Genomic DNA, 16374 nt, shown 5'->3' with positions numbered 1-16374 from the left:
CATGGCCAGCGCAAAGGGAACCACCATTGCCGACACGAGTGGGAAGAACAAGAGGAAGTTCTTCCAGTATACCACTGGTACCGGGGAGTCAAAGTCTATAGACAACACCAAGAAGAACTCGACTCAGACGAAGAACGGTCGTGCCCGTTTCCTATGCACATTGAAGTTAAAGAAAGAAGGACGTTGCTTCATATGCGAGGAACGGGGACACACTCGGAATGATTGTCCTAAGCGCAAGAACCAGATGCAAGCATCGGGACCGAAGCTCCATGTGGGACAAGGCACCAAAGCTAAGGAAGCTAATCAAGTTTCGATGATAGGTATTTCTGTAAATGTCATTACCTTCCCACTTTCTTGTAATTGCACTTTTAATAATTCGTTATTTGGCCCCCATGACCTTTTCCAAGTTTATGGAGAAGTAAGGGACCAAAGAATTCACATTTTCTTTGACCCCCGGGCAGCTCTCACAATTTTGTTAATTACAAACTTGTGCAGAGGATGGGGCTGTCCACGATACCTAGCGATCACACCTACGAGGTGCAGCTTCCAGCTAGGAAGCAGTTTTGGGATCGCAAGATTGACGCACTTTCTATCCAGAGTCAAGACTACGCAGCTGCTCTTACGTTCTTTGTCATGCACTTGGAACATGTGGACTTGTTAATTGGAATAGAATGGTTTAAACCCACGATATTCGGATTGGATGGAAAGAGCATACACTCTCTTTTTTGGATAAGGACATCCGATCTTGTATTCAATGTGATAATATTCCCTCTTCTGAGGGACCTATTGTATCTGCGATGCAGCTTCGGAATATAATAAACACTTCTCATTATGATGTGTATTAGTGTGTTTTGGTGTGTTTGAACACCGTGAATTGAGAAGGTTGTTGGATGATTTCATGGATATATTCCTTGCTCAACTGCCGGAAGGTTTACCTCTAGAACAGGCAGTAGATCATTGCATGGATTTAGTACCTGGGACTCAACCTATTAGTAATCCACCTTATAGGATGAGCCAGCTTGAGGAGGATGAGTTAGCTTCAGAGCTACAAGATTATTGAATATGGGCTATATTTGCCTAAATAAATCACCGTGGGGAGCACTTGCCCTCTTAAGAAAGACGAAAGATAGCTCGTGGAGAATAGACTATAAACATTGAATAAAGTGACAATTAAGAATCGATACCCTCTTCCTCGTTCCGATGATTTGATAGACCGTTTGGCCGGAGCGAAGTATTTCACTAAGATTGATTTGCGTACGGGTTATCACCAAATCCGTATCTATGCTAAATACATAGATAGAACCGCATTCCGAACTAGGTATGGCCACTACGAGTTTCTCGTATTACCTTTTGGTTTGACCAATGCGCCTGCTACCTTCCAACAAATGATGAACGATATGTTCCGAGCTTTTTTGGACAAATTGTTGTCGTGTTCTTAGATGACATCTTGGTATATAGCCGAATGCTAGAGGACCACATTGGACACCTTTGGATTGTCTTACTTATATACAGCATAAGCTCTATGCCAAGATGAGTAAATGTGACTTATTTATGAAGGAGATCATTTACCTAGGACACAAGATTTCTTCTGAAGGTATTAGCATTGATCTGGATCGTATCTAGAAGGTTTTGGAATGGCCTATCCCTCAGACTGTGAAACAACTTCATTCTTTCCTAGGATTCACGGTTTTCCTACACAGCCGATCTCTTGGAATGATGCATTGAACAAGGCTTTTGAAACCTTGAAGTTAAATATCAAGGAAGCACCCGTTCTTACATTACACGATCCTACCCAGCCTTATGTTTTAGAGGCTGATGCGAGTGATTTTGCGATTGGGGCAGCTTTATTCCAAGACGGCAGACGTGTAGATTTTGAGAGTAAGAAGCTAGACGACACCCAATATCGTTGGCCCACACTAGAAAAAGAACTCTATGCAGTTATGTATGGTTTGGAGACACTACTTGTATGGTTCGAAGTTTCTTGTATTGACAGATCATCAGTCAATCAAGTATGTGTGTGACGGGTCTGAATTGAGGGGAAGAAAGGCTAGATGGGTAGAGTTAATGCAAGATTTTGATTTTGAAATACGTTATCGAAAGGGTTCCATGAATAGTGTGGCGGATGTCTTAAGTCGAGTCAAGTTTGTAAATGCTATGTCATTTACGAAAATATCCTCAGACCTATTTCAATCCTTGAGGGGGCTTTGCGCAACTGATAGTCATTTCAGTTCTTATTGGCAGAAAGTCTAGGATGGGAGCTCCATGGTTGACGAGGACTCAGGGATTGTGCCACCTACGGTATAGGCGGCGGGAGGTCAGTGGATGATTAGGAACGGATTGCTGTTCCGGAATGGAAAGATATGTGTGCCAGATGTTTCGGATCTTCTCTGGGAGTGTCATGATGCTCCTAGTGCTAGATATCCAGGTATACATCGGACTTTGTCTCTTGTGAAACATACCTTTTATTGGCCTAAGATGCGTGCATTTATTGAAAACTATGTGATAGGTTGCCGGGTTTGTCTTGCGAAGGCAGAACGCCTTAGAAGCGCAGGTTTATTACAGCCATTGCAAATCCCGAGTAATAAATGGGAAAGTATTTCCATGAATTTTATTACCGGTTTGCCTAGAACGCGCAAGGGTTTGACTCCATTTGGGGGCTCCCTAATGACCACATGGTAAGATTTGATGTCCATGAGGTATCCATGGAGGTGACCAAGAGCTCCGTGATTATGCTTATGTATAGGTTTCAACGGAAGTCACCAGTTATGGTTGGGTTCAAGGGAATTCAAAATGATGCTGCAAAGACATTCTTGCAAGACATGCAAGAAATGTTGTAGTTTGCCAAGGAGTCTATTAGAAGTACCCAAGATCGGGACATATTTTATGCTAGTAGACATCGTTCACCTAGAGAATTCTCTGAAGGAACGATGGTATATTTACGTATTCCCAAAGAATCCAAGAGCCTAAGTACTGGTTTGGTTCCGAAATTATCCCCCAGATACTGTGGTCCGTTCAAGGTGGTTTAAAGAATTGGACCAGTTGCATATAAACTAGAACTGCCGCCTGATGTTAAAGTACATCCAGTGTTTCATGTCAGCAGACTGAAAGAGTTACTGGGTGCGGATGATCAGCTTGTTTTTCCTCAAGAAATAATAGAAAGTTACAGATTTGACTTTTATTCCACATGAACCTGAGAGTATTCTTGACTTTTATTCCACATGAACCTGAGAGTATTCTTGAATTTCGTGAAAGACAGATTCGTAATAGAACTATCAGGGAATATAAGAACAAGTGGAAGAATCGTGTTGAGGAGGATGCAACATGGGAGACATTACAAAACCTCCAAAGGACCTTCTCGGGTTTTTTAGCTAACTCAGGAGTGAGTTTTTAAAGGAGGGAAAGAATGTCATGTGCACAGAATGGTATCTGACGTATACTGGGTACACAAGACTAGCTCAGGTAGCTTGGGGAGGCTTAGGGCTAGGCAGGCTTGATTCTCGGGTTGAGTGGCAAGGGTACGAACCAGTTAGAGGTCTTCGCTATTTTTGGCGCATTGGACCCGAGTCTATATAAGGGGCCCAGAGGTTCAGTTCTTAGAGAGCCGATGGGAGTAAGTCTCGTTCCCAGGTGCTAGGTCTGATCCTGGATTGAGTAGTGGATGCGCGCTTGCATCATAGCGTAGCCCAAGGCCCATCAGCAGATCCCAGGCTTCACGGTGCCACTTGTATGGGACACTAGGCTGGTTAGGATCTGGTTGGGAGTTCATGCCAATAGCTCAGCTCGTGGCTCGGAGGGGACATCTCCTGATTTAGGATCGCATCCTGTAGATGTCATGGTTGGGTGGTGAGCAGCTTGCTCAGATTCCTCACGTTTGGTGTGTTCTTGTGTTTGCTTGCAGATCAGAGGTTTCAGGAGTGCTGGGGACGTGTCAGTATGTGAAAGCATAATCAACCCATATTTTGCAAGTAAAATTATCAGAATGTTGTGGATTAACTCGATACCAGTGATCCAAGCCAGCCTAATAAGAGGACTGTGCATTATGTTGAAAGGTATAACCTCAGGTTCTGAATCTCTTCCCTGAGATGAAGAGACAGCCTGAGGAGAAGACAACAAAGTAGCAACTTCCTCTTCCGGGAAAAGAGTGCGACATGCTGTCACCGCAGCCCATGTAATGCCAATGCCTGAATTTTCTTCAGAACTATTACCATTCGATGACACACCATTCCAAGTGCGAGAAGGCAAAGGTCTCCTGGCTGAAATCATTTTCCTAGAATTTTTCCCAACATCATTAAAAAATTTCCCCTCTCAAACCTGTGCTGGAGAAGGTGAAGGTAAGGAAGGGAATACATGTGCAGTAGAGCCATTAGAAACAATCGACGCTTTACCTTTGTCTTGTGCTGCAGAAATCTGCTTATTGCTTTTATTCTTGGCCACATAAGACAAACCAGTATCTTTAGCTAGCATCTGCACAAGCATGGGTTCCTGATGCATTTTTTGCACATGTGAAGGATATTGGGAAGCCATATGATCAAATTTTTTGCAATCAAAGCAAGCTCCTACAAACAAACCCCACTTGAGTTTGTAAAAAGCACTTCCCATGTCAACATTATTCACAGTGACAGAATAAGAATCTGGCGTGGGATGATTAGTATTCCATAAGATGCAAAAACGATTGGAATTCCCATTCGGCCATGGAGGGCAAACTACTTTGCCCAAAGAGGCTGCAATTTTGGGCAAAAGGGAAGACAAACATTGTGCAAAGTCCACAATCTCAACCCAAACTGGACAACGATGCTGTATGAGGGCTTGGTAATCCCTGGTCGGTGACCATGGAATCACATGCACCATTTGTTGCCCATACAAAAGGGGAGAATGCTCCAAGAGCACCTGCTTATGTTCTTCATCTGTCATTATAACTTCAAAAAAACCCCTTGCTGCATATTGGACTTTACGAACAAAGGAGCCACCAAGAGTTCGAGTCAACCAATTACCCACATTTGCAGCAGCAAGCATACGTCCTGGGAAAAAATAATGACAGCATGTTTGGCATAGTCCCACAGAGGGTCGACAATGTCATCCACTTAGACCATGAGACCAACTATAGGGACTGAATCTTTCCATGCCTTATGAGTGTCTTCAAAACCCTCATGCATGACCTCATAAACAATCTTGGCTTCAAATGAAACATGAAAGGGTCATCCTGACGCACAGCTTGCTTTTGCTTTTTATTATGGCCCAACCTGTCCTTTTGAAAAGTCTTGTCAAATTCATATCCATCCATCTTGAGCTGATAAGAAGAAAACCCTGAATCTGAAAGGACTAGGAACATATAATAGAGAGCAAAATGTACGGAAAAAGGAAAAACGGAAAGAGGGCAAAATCAGCAAGCTTCTGGAAAAGGAGATGATCATATGGAACACAGTATGGACAAACAGGGCAAACAGTAGGGAAGCTGTACGGAAGGCAGTACAAAAAACGGTACGGAATGTAGCATGGAAAACAATATGGACAGTACGTCAGACATGGAATTTGTACGGACGTAAAGGAAAGAGAAAAAGTAGAAAAGGGCGATGAAAAGAAAAAAGGGACGTGTGCAGAAAGAAAACGTACGGATGCCGTACGAACGCCATATGGTTGTATGGAAGGCAGATGTAGGATGATGGGGGTTGCAACATGCTGTACGTAGCCTATACGGCCAGATGAAATACACACAGGCGAGGGAAGACAGAAAAGGTACGGACGTCGTACAGATGCTGTACGGTTGTACGGATGGCACGCGTAGGTTGACGTGGGCTGCAACAAGCTGTACGTAGCCGGCTTCCTTTACGGCCAAAAGAACACACACAGGCGAGGGAAAACAGAAAAATGGGCTGGCTCTCTTTACACACACACACACACTTTTTTGGGGTGAAATCCATGTATGTTTATATTACAAAAAGCCGTCCCAAAAGAGGAGACATGAAATTGCAATATCAGAAGATTTCATTGTAAGACAAGTGAACAGAGTAATCTATTTGACGAACATACACGCAATCATAAAGGGATTGCCTGCGTGACATCCGGAAATAGCGAAACATGAAAAAGAGTCTCTGAAGCACTATGATTTTGTCTTTGTACAGAGTCCAGAGTGCCCAATATCGAACCCAAGTGAAAATAAGATCAAATTCATGCCTCCGTGGGTGATGCCCAAGAGCCCAAAAAGCTTGCCAAAGCACGTAGTAATTGGGCTTGGAGACGCTGCTGGAGGAAAATCAGAAAATCACTAGTCACAGGGCGATGCCATAAAAGATGGAGCAAGGATTCCCTTCGAGCCAGACATCTAGACAGAGAGGAGGAGCAATATGTATACGTGCTAGGAGCAAGCATCACTCGCCATAGAAAAACCTATTGACAAAGAGGAAGTTTACAGGACCAAATCTGCTGCAATCTATAACGCCACCATTTGGGATTACGTTCATAGACCAAGCTGATTCCCCTATGTGAACTCCAAGGAGGTGGCATCAAAACCCTATACAAATTGGCGTGCGCGAACACAGATGCGTGCACACAGAGAGTGCTACAGCTCTATGTTATGTGACGCTTGACATGCACGGGGAGACGCATTCAAAGTCAGATTGGTTGGATACATCTATCTTCATGGTATCACAGTGTCAGCCTCCTATTACATTACACCACACATCAGTGATGTCCTTTAGCAAGTGGGCACTCTGTTGTTCTATTGTACCATTTAATCTTCAAAACTTTTCTCTCTCTTCTTGAGGGTGAAGCAGATGTTTTTGACATACAGTCCCTGTACGGGTGCCTCACATCTGTACAATATCTTTGCAGCATATGGGTGATCTTTCACCATTCGCTATTCTCGTTTGTTATTTTACATTTTGGACAGGCTGCACAATGGCTTGTCTTGTTTCTGTGCTCATTCTCAGTGAGATTGATCTCCAACAGTCGTTCACGTCCTTAGCCACTTGATTGTAAGTTATGTTGCAGTGTCTCTTGTGGCCCTAAAGTCTTGCGCAATTGCAGGAGGTTAACCGCACTCTCTATCCTGAATTACTCCTCTCATAAATGGCAAATGTTTATAGGAGGGATCATGCATTCAATGCCCACACATTAAGAGTAACTTCAAGACAAGCGAGATGGTAATCTGTGTGCATGATACGTGCAAAGTAACTTTTGCCCATCGAAATCCATCTACATTCATTAAATTAATACATGTATAGGAATATGAAATCTACCAAACTTCAAGCCTTTTCTACAATGGCTTCAAGGTATTTGGATAAACTTGACCATGACTTTCAAGATTTTTGTCAAAAGGCATAGTTTGAAAAGCTTTTGATCTTATAGTTTCTTCCTGTTTCTGTTTTTATAGGGTTTGTTCTGGAAAACAATCCATTCGATTCAGTCCAGATATTTCCATCCTTCAAGGTGCGATTTCAGGCCTTTTTGATGGATGGTTAAGAAAAAGGTTGCCGTGTTTAACGTTGACTCAAAAGAATTCTTAAGCTAACACTCTTCATAGTATGACATAATTAGGATCCACTGCACCTGCCTCTTTTCTAGATTATGATTTGTGTTGGGTTTTTAAACAATTAGGTGGTGTAGATTGGTGCTTGTAGCTGTTGTGGATTTCTCAAGAAAGGCGTTTTTTTTACATAAATCTGTAATAAATACTTCTGATGCAGAAGAGCTTTCACTAAAGTAAGGCTATGCAGGATGGAGTACAATGGTTCACTGTCTTATGGAGGCCAGCTTGTGATGAAAAATCCATTGCAATTCTCAAGGAGAGATGTAGACATGTAGAGCAGGAACAACTGTGGATGAGAGCCAAAGCAGCTATTGAAGATTATGCAGCTGGCATAACTGAACAAAGACCAGAATGGTGGGACCTTGTGAATACTTGGGCAGATTATGGGTATGAATACATGCAGTTTCAGCCAAGTCCCTCAATTTACACAGGTGGTATAGTGGATCCAACCCTGCTTATAGCACTCGAGGCTGTAGTTGAAGCACCAGAGTTTTCAAGCTTTAGCAGGCACCATGTACGCCCAGATTGTGAACATGGCCGTTGTGACATGGTATCACTCGTAAGGTCAAGTGTCAGAGACTTTTTTACCTGTATTGATAATACGAAGTGGTTAAATGCAAGATCAGCACTGCGTTCACAGCTTTGTTCGGAAAGTCTATCTCAAGCATTGGCAGCAGTAAATAAACAATCTTATGTCATGCTTATGGTTAAGGTGAGTTTAGGCCTCCGGTGCCTTGAGATATTAAATTCATTTCCAACAACTATAAATGAGGACAAGCTGCTTTTGGAGGAGGGCCTAGTACACAGTCAAGTTGAAAACACATCTCACATCCCAAATAATAGCATCCATCTAAACTTGACAATACGTTACAGGTATAACAAAAAGTTGTTCCTCAAGAATTACATAAATCAGGTGCTTAATTATTTTTGACCATATGCACTAACTACAAGATATGGAGTCATTTCCAGAAAGATTCCAGTAGGAGACACATTAATGTGTGTGAACATTTTTATAAGAGATCAAGTAAGAAGGAAAATACTTTTTATTTTATTTTTTGAACTACAAAATCTTGGTAGGCAATCAAACTCATGCACCCACCTGACACCTAGTTGGAATTGAGCTATTGAGGGGTGGGGAAGAATTCATCACATCTCGCCATCACAAAACGCATGCTATTTCTTTTCTAAAAACAATAAAACTGAATGTTTATTCTTATATAAAAGAAAGAGCTTGATGAAGGGTCCATTGGGATCTAATCCTCCTTGCAAAATTTTAGGCATAGTGCTTTTATTATGGAGCTAGTGATGGCCAAAGAATGGCATTATTTGGGAACTGAATCCCAGTAAATACGATAATAATTCATTGCGTTGCTGTTGGATATATTGTAATATTTAAGGCAGTGGCCAGTGTATTAGTTAGGAGGCTAGGGCCATTTTTTCTTTCTAAGGTTTTTCCTGCTAACCACATGTTAGTGGTTGAGTTAGGGTTAATGTCAATTTTGACTCACCCTAGGGTTTTAGGGTTTGTCATGTTGACAACCCTCTTGCAATCTCATTTCAGCTGTGCTCCACGTTTTTTAGCTCTCCACCTCAAAAGAAAATCACATTTGCGGTAGAGCACGCTGCCCACGCACCTCCCCTGAGCTCTCACACCCTTGGGGATCATTTTTGTCACGAGAACTCGATTTTCATCGCAAAAAAAAACTCAGCCTTCATCTTGTTTTTGGAGACAAGATGCTTCAAGTAGCTGCTTAGGGAAAGGGGATTTGATATCCATACATTCCCAGCAAGTGCAACTCATTTATTGCTAAAATTGTCAATTTCATAGCATTTTACAAGCTCGTCGACCTGTTTTTGGCTTTTTCTTTCCACACATTCTATAGTATGTCTCTTCTCGGAGGCTTCTAGAGCTATTTGGAAACTAGGCGACTATTGTTTGGGTGAGAAATTGGCTGCGTCAGGTTGAGTCATTTTGAAGCATCTGGCTCCATTCTCGAGGTGATTGAGGAGCTGCTGTCTACTTTCTAGTCGACCATGCTGGAGATAGTTCTGGAGTTCTTCTTCTACAAATCGACCTGTTTTTGCTCTACCTGTGTCTTTAACAATTTACTGCTATAGCCACCTTTTGGGCTTGTTTTGGTGCAGTTTTCAGCTATCAGAACAGCATCTTTTTGTTGTTTAAGTACTGTTACAGCAACTACAGTCTGTGTAGGTTCAAAACAGTTATTTACAGACTTGTTTTGAAGTGTTTCCAACTCCTACAGAGGTTGAGGACTCTCCGTTTTTTCTCAGACTGAGAAGATCATTGTCTAGAGCACATGTGATGCTGCCATTTGGTCACATTTGTGGAGCATTTACTGTTTTGTATCGGAGACTTTTGGGACTATTCAAACAACCCTTGTCGTCCGGTTTTGACTGTTTGGTGCAGATTTTTGGGTGTATCGTTATTTGAAATTGAGCCTTCAGCTAGTTATGCATTGTGTTCACAGTACGTAAACTTATCAAAGCTTGTCATATTTGTGCATTTAGTTGAGATGGCTCTGAATAGAAATGACATTTTTGGTGTGCTTGCCTTTGGATGGCACCAACTATTGTCTGTGGAGCTTTATGGTTATAAATCTTTTGGTTGAGGGACTTCGGGACTCCAGAGTAGAGATGATGGGATACACATGATGCACAAGCTGTCTTTAATTTCTCTTTCATTGAAGAGGTCAATTATACCACCCATTCGGACTTCGCAGGATGCTTGGGACACTCTATGTATCAGGTTCATAATGATGCAAGAGTCTCATTTATGAGAAGATATCTTGATTCAATGCATATGAATGAAGGAGATTTAATGGTAAACCATGTCACCAAGATTCAAGACTTATGCATACCAGATTCGCAGCCTTGTCTCTGCTACATCGAACTCACTACTAGAGTCATATCTTTCTTTTCATACATTACTCACCTTGTCTATGAGGGGAAATCACAACCCTCTCATCTTTCAGGAGTTGGTGGGACTTTTGTTGCAAGATGAGCAGATTAGAAAGGATATGTTAGTGAATGCGCATGGTGTAGTGTAAGCCTGTGCTGTGAAAGATAAGGGTAGAGGCAAATATAATCTCAAACATGTTATTGATCATACTTTTGAAAAGAACAAGAAGGATGTAGATAAGATTGAGAAAAAGAGAAAATGCCATTATTGCAAAAAGTGAGGTGACTAATCAATGAGTACTTGAAGAGAATTGCAAAAGAGAAGAAGAAAGAGTCCAGTACACTATCGTAGGCTCTTCAACCAACAAATGTAGGAAAGGATGATGTCTAGTCAAATCTTGTAGAGCTTACAGTCGTTGATGGCTCGAATCTCTGCATCCATGATGCTTTGTAAGTGCTTGGGATAAAAAGAATTTGATGTCTATCTCCTAATCACTAGACTAGGATTTTAGGTCATCTTTGAGGGTGACAAGTGTATAATTCAGGATAGGAAGAACGCTTATGCATGAGTGTTCTCAGGCATACTCTGTCGCGCTCTTCTTTAGCTTGATGCATATGCTAAAAGAGCATAAATTGAATATTCATCTTCTACATCTACCTCTTCCATTCAGGATGTAGAGTTGTTGCATGCCAGCTTTGGGCATGTGAACTTTGATGGTCTTATTCTTTTATAGAAATTTCAACTGGTGGATTCCTTGCCTCATTTGGAAACTCCTCCTAAGCATTTATGTGAGGGATGTGTTCTTAGAAGGATGTTGTAGTCCGAGTTGCGAAGAAATTGCAGCTCGTTCACAGTGATGTTTGCGGGCCTATGAGGAGGCAAGCTTTTGGAGGTCAATTCTATTTTCTCAAGATTCAATTAGGTCTTTGCACTCAAACAAAAATAAGAAGTGTTACCTCATCATGTGAAGTTAAGCACATGGTAGCTTTTACAACCATAGTGGAATGTATCGGTTGAGACATTTGTTGGCAAATCTACATTGGAGGAGCCTACTCCAATTTTCACCGACAATCAAAGTGCCATTACAATGGTGCGAAATCTTGTGTTTCATGCATGTACAAAATACATAGAGATACATTATCATTATGTCAAGGAGTAGCTACATGTAGCTTGGTCTTTTGCCCCCTACACATCTAAATTTGGCAAATCCCTTCACCAAAGCTTTGCCTTGTGAAAAGTTAGACACTTTCTGCAAGCTTTAAACTTATATCTGTTTGGTGATTAATGTTATTTCACATTGTCACTGCAAGGGGTATTGGAAATATTGTAATATTTAAGGCAGAGGCCAATTTTATTAGTTAGGAAGGTTAAGGACATTTTTCTTTCTAAGGTTGTTTCTCCCAACCATAATTAGTGGTTGAGTTAGTGGTATAGTCAAATTTGGCTCCCCCTAGACTAACTCTAAGGTTTTAGGATTTTGTCATGTTGACACCCTCTTGTACTTCATTCTTGCATTCTCATGTCACTTGTGTTCTATGTTTTGAGCTCTCACCTCCACAAACTCACATTTGCATGAACTCATAATTCATCCATTTGACATTATGAAATTAGTAATTATTACAATCCTTAACTAGAATAAGCTCAAGCCAATGGAGATGTGGTAATAGTAGGTTGCGTCAAGGATCAAAGTGTGGAGGAAGTTGTGATATCGAGATAGATTAATGACTCGACAGTCTACCGAAAACATAGAAAGAAAGTTAGTCTCAAATAATGGTTCCTTCTCAGGTAATCATGAAAGACTCTTTGTTAACCACATATAGTAGTGTGAAAATGCCCCTCCAAATGAGTGTAACTTGGTTGGGTGGATTTAGACTACCTTTTGACATTGGAATGGTATAGGAGCAAAAAGTTATGCTCTTTTTCACAAAGAACTTTTTCCAATATCGTGAGATTTTATCAAGATTTATAAATGTCAAGGGATGGTATCAAGGATTAAATTTGTAGAAACATTAAAGGTCCAAAAATCCGTAAGCCTTTTTTTGGTGACATGGACACCCTTGGTCATCTACGAGGTCTTGAAACGGTCATTCACCCACTTTTTTGGACTGAAGCCAAAATGGTTCGAGGGACTTGATTATGGTTCCACATTTGGGATTTGCAAAAATGGTGGATTATAGGTTTTGAGTGTTCTTGATACTTAGATGAACATGCCCCATCTGCTAGTAAATGGCAACCCTTGGTCAATCGTAAGCATGGACTTTGTAATTTGCTAATTTAAAATTTGGATTATGGATTATATCATGATCCCCTAGGGTTCCCCATATCACCCTTGGGTTATTGGTGTGAATTATGGCTGAATTTTCTATTTTAAAAACTCCTGAAAATTACTATGTGTCTCCATTCACATGGACTTCAAAACTTTCTCAAAATGGCATTAAGGACTATTTTATTCTTAGATGGCATCTTGTCCTTGTTGTATGGTGACTTGGCAACAACCCTAGTCCATTGCACGCATTGTATAAAGTTTATGTGAAGTTTTAGGGCACAATCAGTGGCTCCTAAGCATGCCCAATTTTGAGCTTTTAAGATAGCTAGGGCTCTTTAAAAATGTCACTTTTGGATTTTAAATAGTCTTTTGATCTAAGGTTTTGAGCTTTTAAGATAGCTAGGGCTCTTAAAAATTTTCACTTTTGGATTTTAAGTAGTCTTTTGGTCTAAGGTTCTTCATCTGATGTGGTTGATGTTTTTATGAGGAAATAGAAATATTCAAAAACTTGGATTTTTTCTTCTTAAAATCAGGTGGTGACATTGTCACTTGTATATTGTGTGTATGCATTGTCTTGATTGCCTTGATTATGGAATAAGTGCAAATTCTTCGTGATATGAGTATATGTTCTAAATTGAGAGAACGAATGCTCATTTTCTCTAAAATTTTGATTTTTGAGATTTCTCCTCATTTAAATGGGTTTCATAGGTTCTTGTGTGCTAGGCTTATGCATATGGGTCCTTTACATGGGGTGGATGCAAGAGTCTGTGTAGTTAGTCATGCATTCACTTGGGGTTTTTCCTTGCTTACTCCTTGCTCCCTTCTTGTTGTGTGGGCTGAGGTGCTCTTCAGTGGTGTTAGTCACATGAGACTTTAGAAGTTTGTGCATACCATCACTCATGGCCCTTATTTTGAGGGTTTTTTTCATGCTTCTTCTTGATTCCAAAAGCATGTAAAATGAGTTCAAGTATATAGGAATCTTGTCTTCATGTCATATGGAGGTGTATTCATTTGTGAATATATACATGGGTGAGGGAATGGTGAACAAGACCTTGGGTTGAGGACTTAAATGCCTGTTCTAGGTCGTTCAAAATGGTAAGGGTTTTGTGCTCTACTTCATGTGCTACCATGCACTTCTTGTTTACAAAGGTATTTAGAACACTTAGATGTTTTTTCATGGTTTACTTTTTCAACATGGAACTAAAGCTTGAAACTCAAGCTTGACTAAAGCTAAAGGATGATGAACTCAAGTGATAAATAGTAGTGCTTTGATGCTCCAACAATTGTGCTACCACACACAAGTATATTTGCATGGTCATAGATACCATTTTACCAAGAATCAAATTTTAAAGATCCACTTGAGTTCATGATGTACTATTCAAACTAGAAATAGTGAGTTTCTAGTGCTCCAAAAATTTAGTCATGGTTTGCTAAGCACTTGTGAGTGCTTGAATGGACCTTAGTGCAAATTTTGCACAAACAGGGCTTTTCATCAAGTACTTGCATTTCACTCGAGCTTAAGGATGAGGAACTTAAGTTCATTATGTAGGGATTTTCTCGCTTTTGGGTAGTGCAAGAGTGCACATGTGATTTACAAGCTTGTTGTATGCTTGCACAAGCATCATAGTGACATGATTTACATATGTTCGTGGCTCGATATGGCAAAATGTTCTCTAATTCAAATCAAGTGAAGGTTACTCAATCTCAATTGTAGCTAACTTGAGCTCAAGTTCTAGATAGTTTTTGAAGCATTTTTTGTACACTAATGCTCATGTAGTTTTGCAATGTACTCTAGGGTAGTTATGGACCCTATTGGAAGAAGAGGGAGAGAGGAGTGAGACACAAGGTTGCTCCTAGAAGTAGTGAGTGTATTCATGTATCATGGACGTATATATAGTTGAGGACTAGGTTGAGTTAGAGCCACCTATATATTGCTCCAACACCTTGGCTCAAACTAGGCCCTCAGGCTACAAAGGAAAACGCCCTTGGGGAGTACAAGGGAAAACCCCGAACCACTAAATAAATATCCAAGTAGAATGTACAATAGTAGTCATAGACCTTGTTTAAGATATGTACAATGTAGATTGTGAAGTACATCGTGGTACAATGTAGATATATATAGTGCACTTTGTGAAGTGCATCATGGTATAGTGGAGATATATACATTGTAGATTGTGAAGTGCATCGTGATATAGTAAAGATATATACAATCCAGTTTGTGTGTCATGATACAATACATTTCATGAAGATACTAAATTTATTTCTGAAATTCTGAAAGACCTTTCGTAAGGTTGTCACACTGAAGAGGAGTGCCAATGGCACATAGTGACCAAAGTCTCATGGTCGCTACCATGTCAAGTTTCGTGCGATCGAGATTATCATGATTATCTTTAAAAGAGCCATGATCAACATAGCACTAATGGTAAAAGTGCACTTGAAATAGTATAAATATGCAGGAAAAGACACCCCTATGAAATACCAAATATATACTCTCAGGTCCAATAGACTGACACATACTCCATGATGTTTAATGTGGTAAAATTTTCTTAGGGCTTTTGGTAGTATACCAGGAAACTAGTAATTTCTCTAATCATGAGCATGATCAACTCATGTCAGTGTACAACCCCCTATAGGAATAGTTTAAACCTTAGAGAGGGGGCTTGTGGGCGAGAGAATGAGTGCACTACCATGTTCTCAAACCCCTCAATCGCATCCCTCAAGATGGGATGAACCACAAGGGAACCTCCTGCTGCTGGAGCGCGGCTGAAAAAGTACTCTGGCTATGGTGACGCAGACCATCGTTTCTGGACCGATCTTGCCAGCCCACAAGTTTTGGGCAGACATTGGGGGTCCATCTGCAATACCCTCCAACATCCCTGGAAATCTTTGTCCATCCACGATTTCCTCACCATACTCTTCTTGATTCGGTGCAACAACAATTGGGGCCGCTCGAGGATTGATTGCTGGAGGTGGGAGCATAAGCTAAGGTAGGGCAGCCAAGTTGTGAGTATGTATGCGCACCAGCCTGGAAAGCTGGGGATACGAAGTAAGCTATGGGATACCGGCTTGCATGACCAAATGCGCCAAACATTGTAGGGAGGGGATATTTCAGAGGTAGATGCTTGACGATGCCTACCTCAACGACTAGAGGTCTGTGACTCACTGTTGTAAAGGCATCGTAGTTACGTTGTAATTCGCATGACCTATTTTATGAAGGTCCTCCACCTTAGCATGCAGCTTGCACTTGTCTTCAGTGAGCTGCATGTACTTCTGAACGGTGGTGATGTTCTTCTCCTAGTTCTAGCATTTTGGGGTGGCCGCCGCCGGTGTAATCTGAGGTGCTCTGCGCAGAGGTGAGACTACTGGAGGCTTTTGTGAGAAGTGGGGATGCTCCGTATGGATGGTCACTACTGCTCCTCAGGCCTTGGCCTTGCTCTTTGCTGGGTCTTGCTGCCGTTAGAGGGCATTGATCTCTCTCCATAATTGCTCCTCCATCCACTTCCATTCTTCTGCCTCCTCGTTATATTGGAGGTCGCTAGCTTCATCTACTCTCAAGTGAGGTCATAATTTGTTTGAAGCACAAGGATCTGCTGCTTATATACCTCATCCTCGAGGTGCCATGCTATGGAGCTCTGACCCAAATTGACCACAAAGGATAGGGCA

The 16374-nt window shown here is 41.2% G+C and overlaps 1 protein-coding gene across 1 annotated transcript in view; it reads left to right on the top strand.

Moving 5' to 3' along the window:
* Positions 1–8579, top strand: part of LOC147895062 (uncharacterized) — a 133672-nt gene extending 125093 nt beyond the window's left edge. Inside the window, exons 17-18 of the mRNA XM_087384172.1 lie at positions 7370–7425; positions 7713–8579. Of these exons, the coding sequence (XP_087240298.1) occupies positions 7370–7425; positions 7713–8456 (800 nt within the window). The 3' untranslated portion in view covers positions 8457–8579. The remainder of the gene's footprint in view (positions 1–7369; positions 7426–7712) is intronic.
* The last annotated feature ends 7795 nt before the right edge of the window (positions 8580–16374 follow it).

Source organism: Dipteris shenzhenensis, chromosome 13, assembly GCF_047967505.1.
Source record: "Dipteris shenzhenensis isolate YYH24624 ecotype China chromosome 13, Dip_SZ_1.0, whole genome shotgun sequence".
Lineage (NCBI taxonomy): Eukaryota > Viridiplantae > Streptophyta > Polypodiopsida > Gleicheniales > Dipteridaceae > Dipteris > Dipteris shenzhenensis.
Note: the sequence above shows the minus strand (reverse complement) of the source record. Positions and strands in the feature narration are given on the sequence as shown.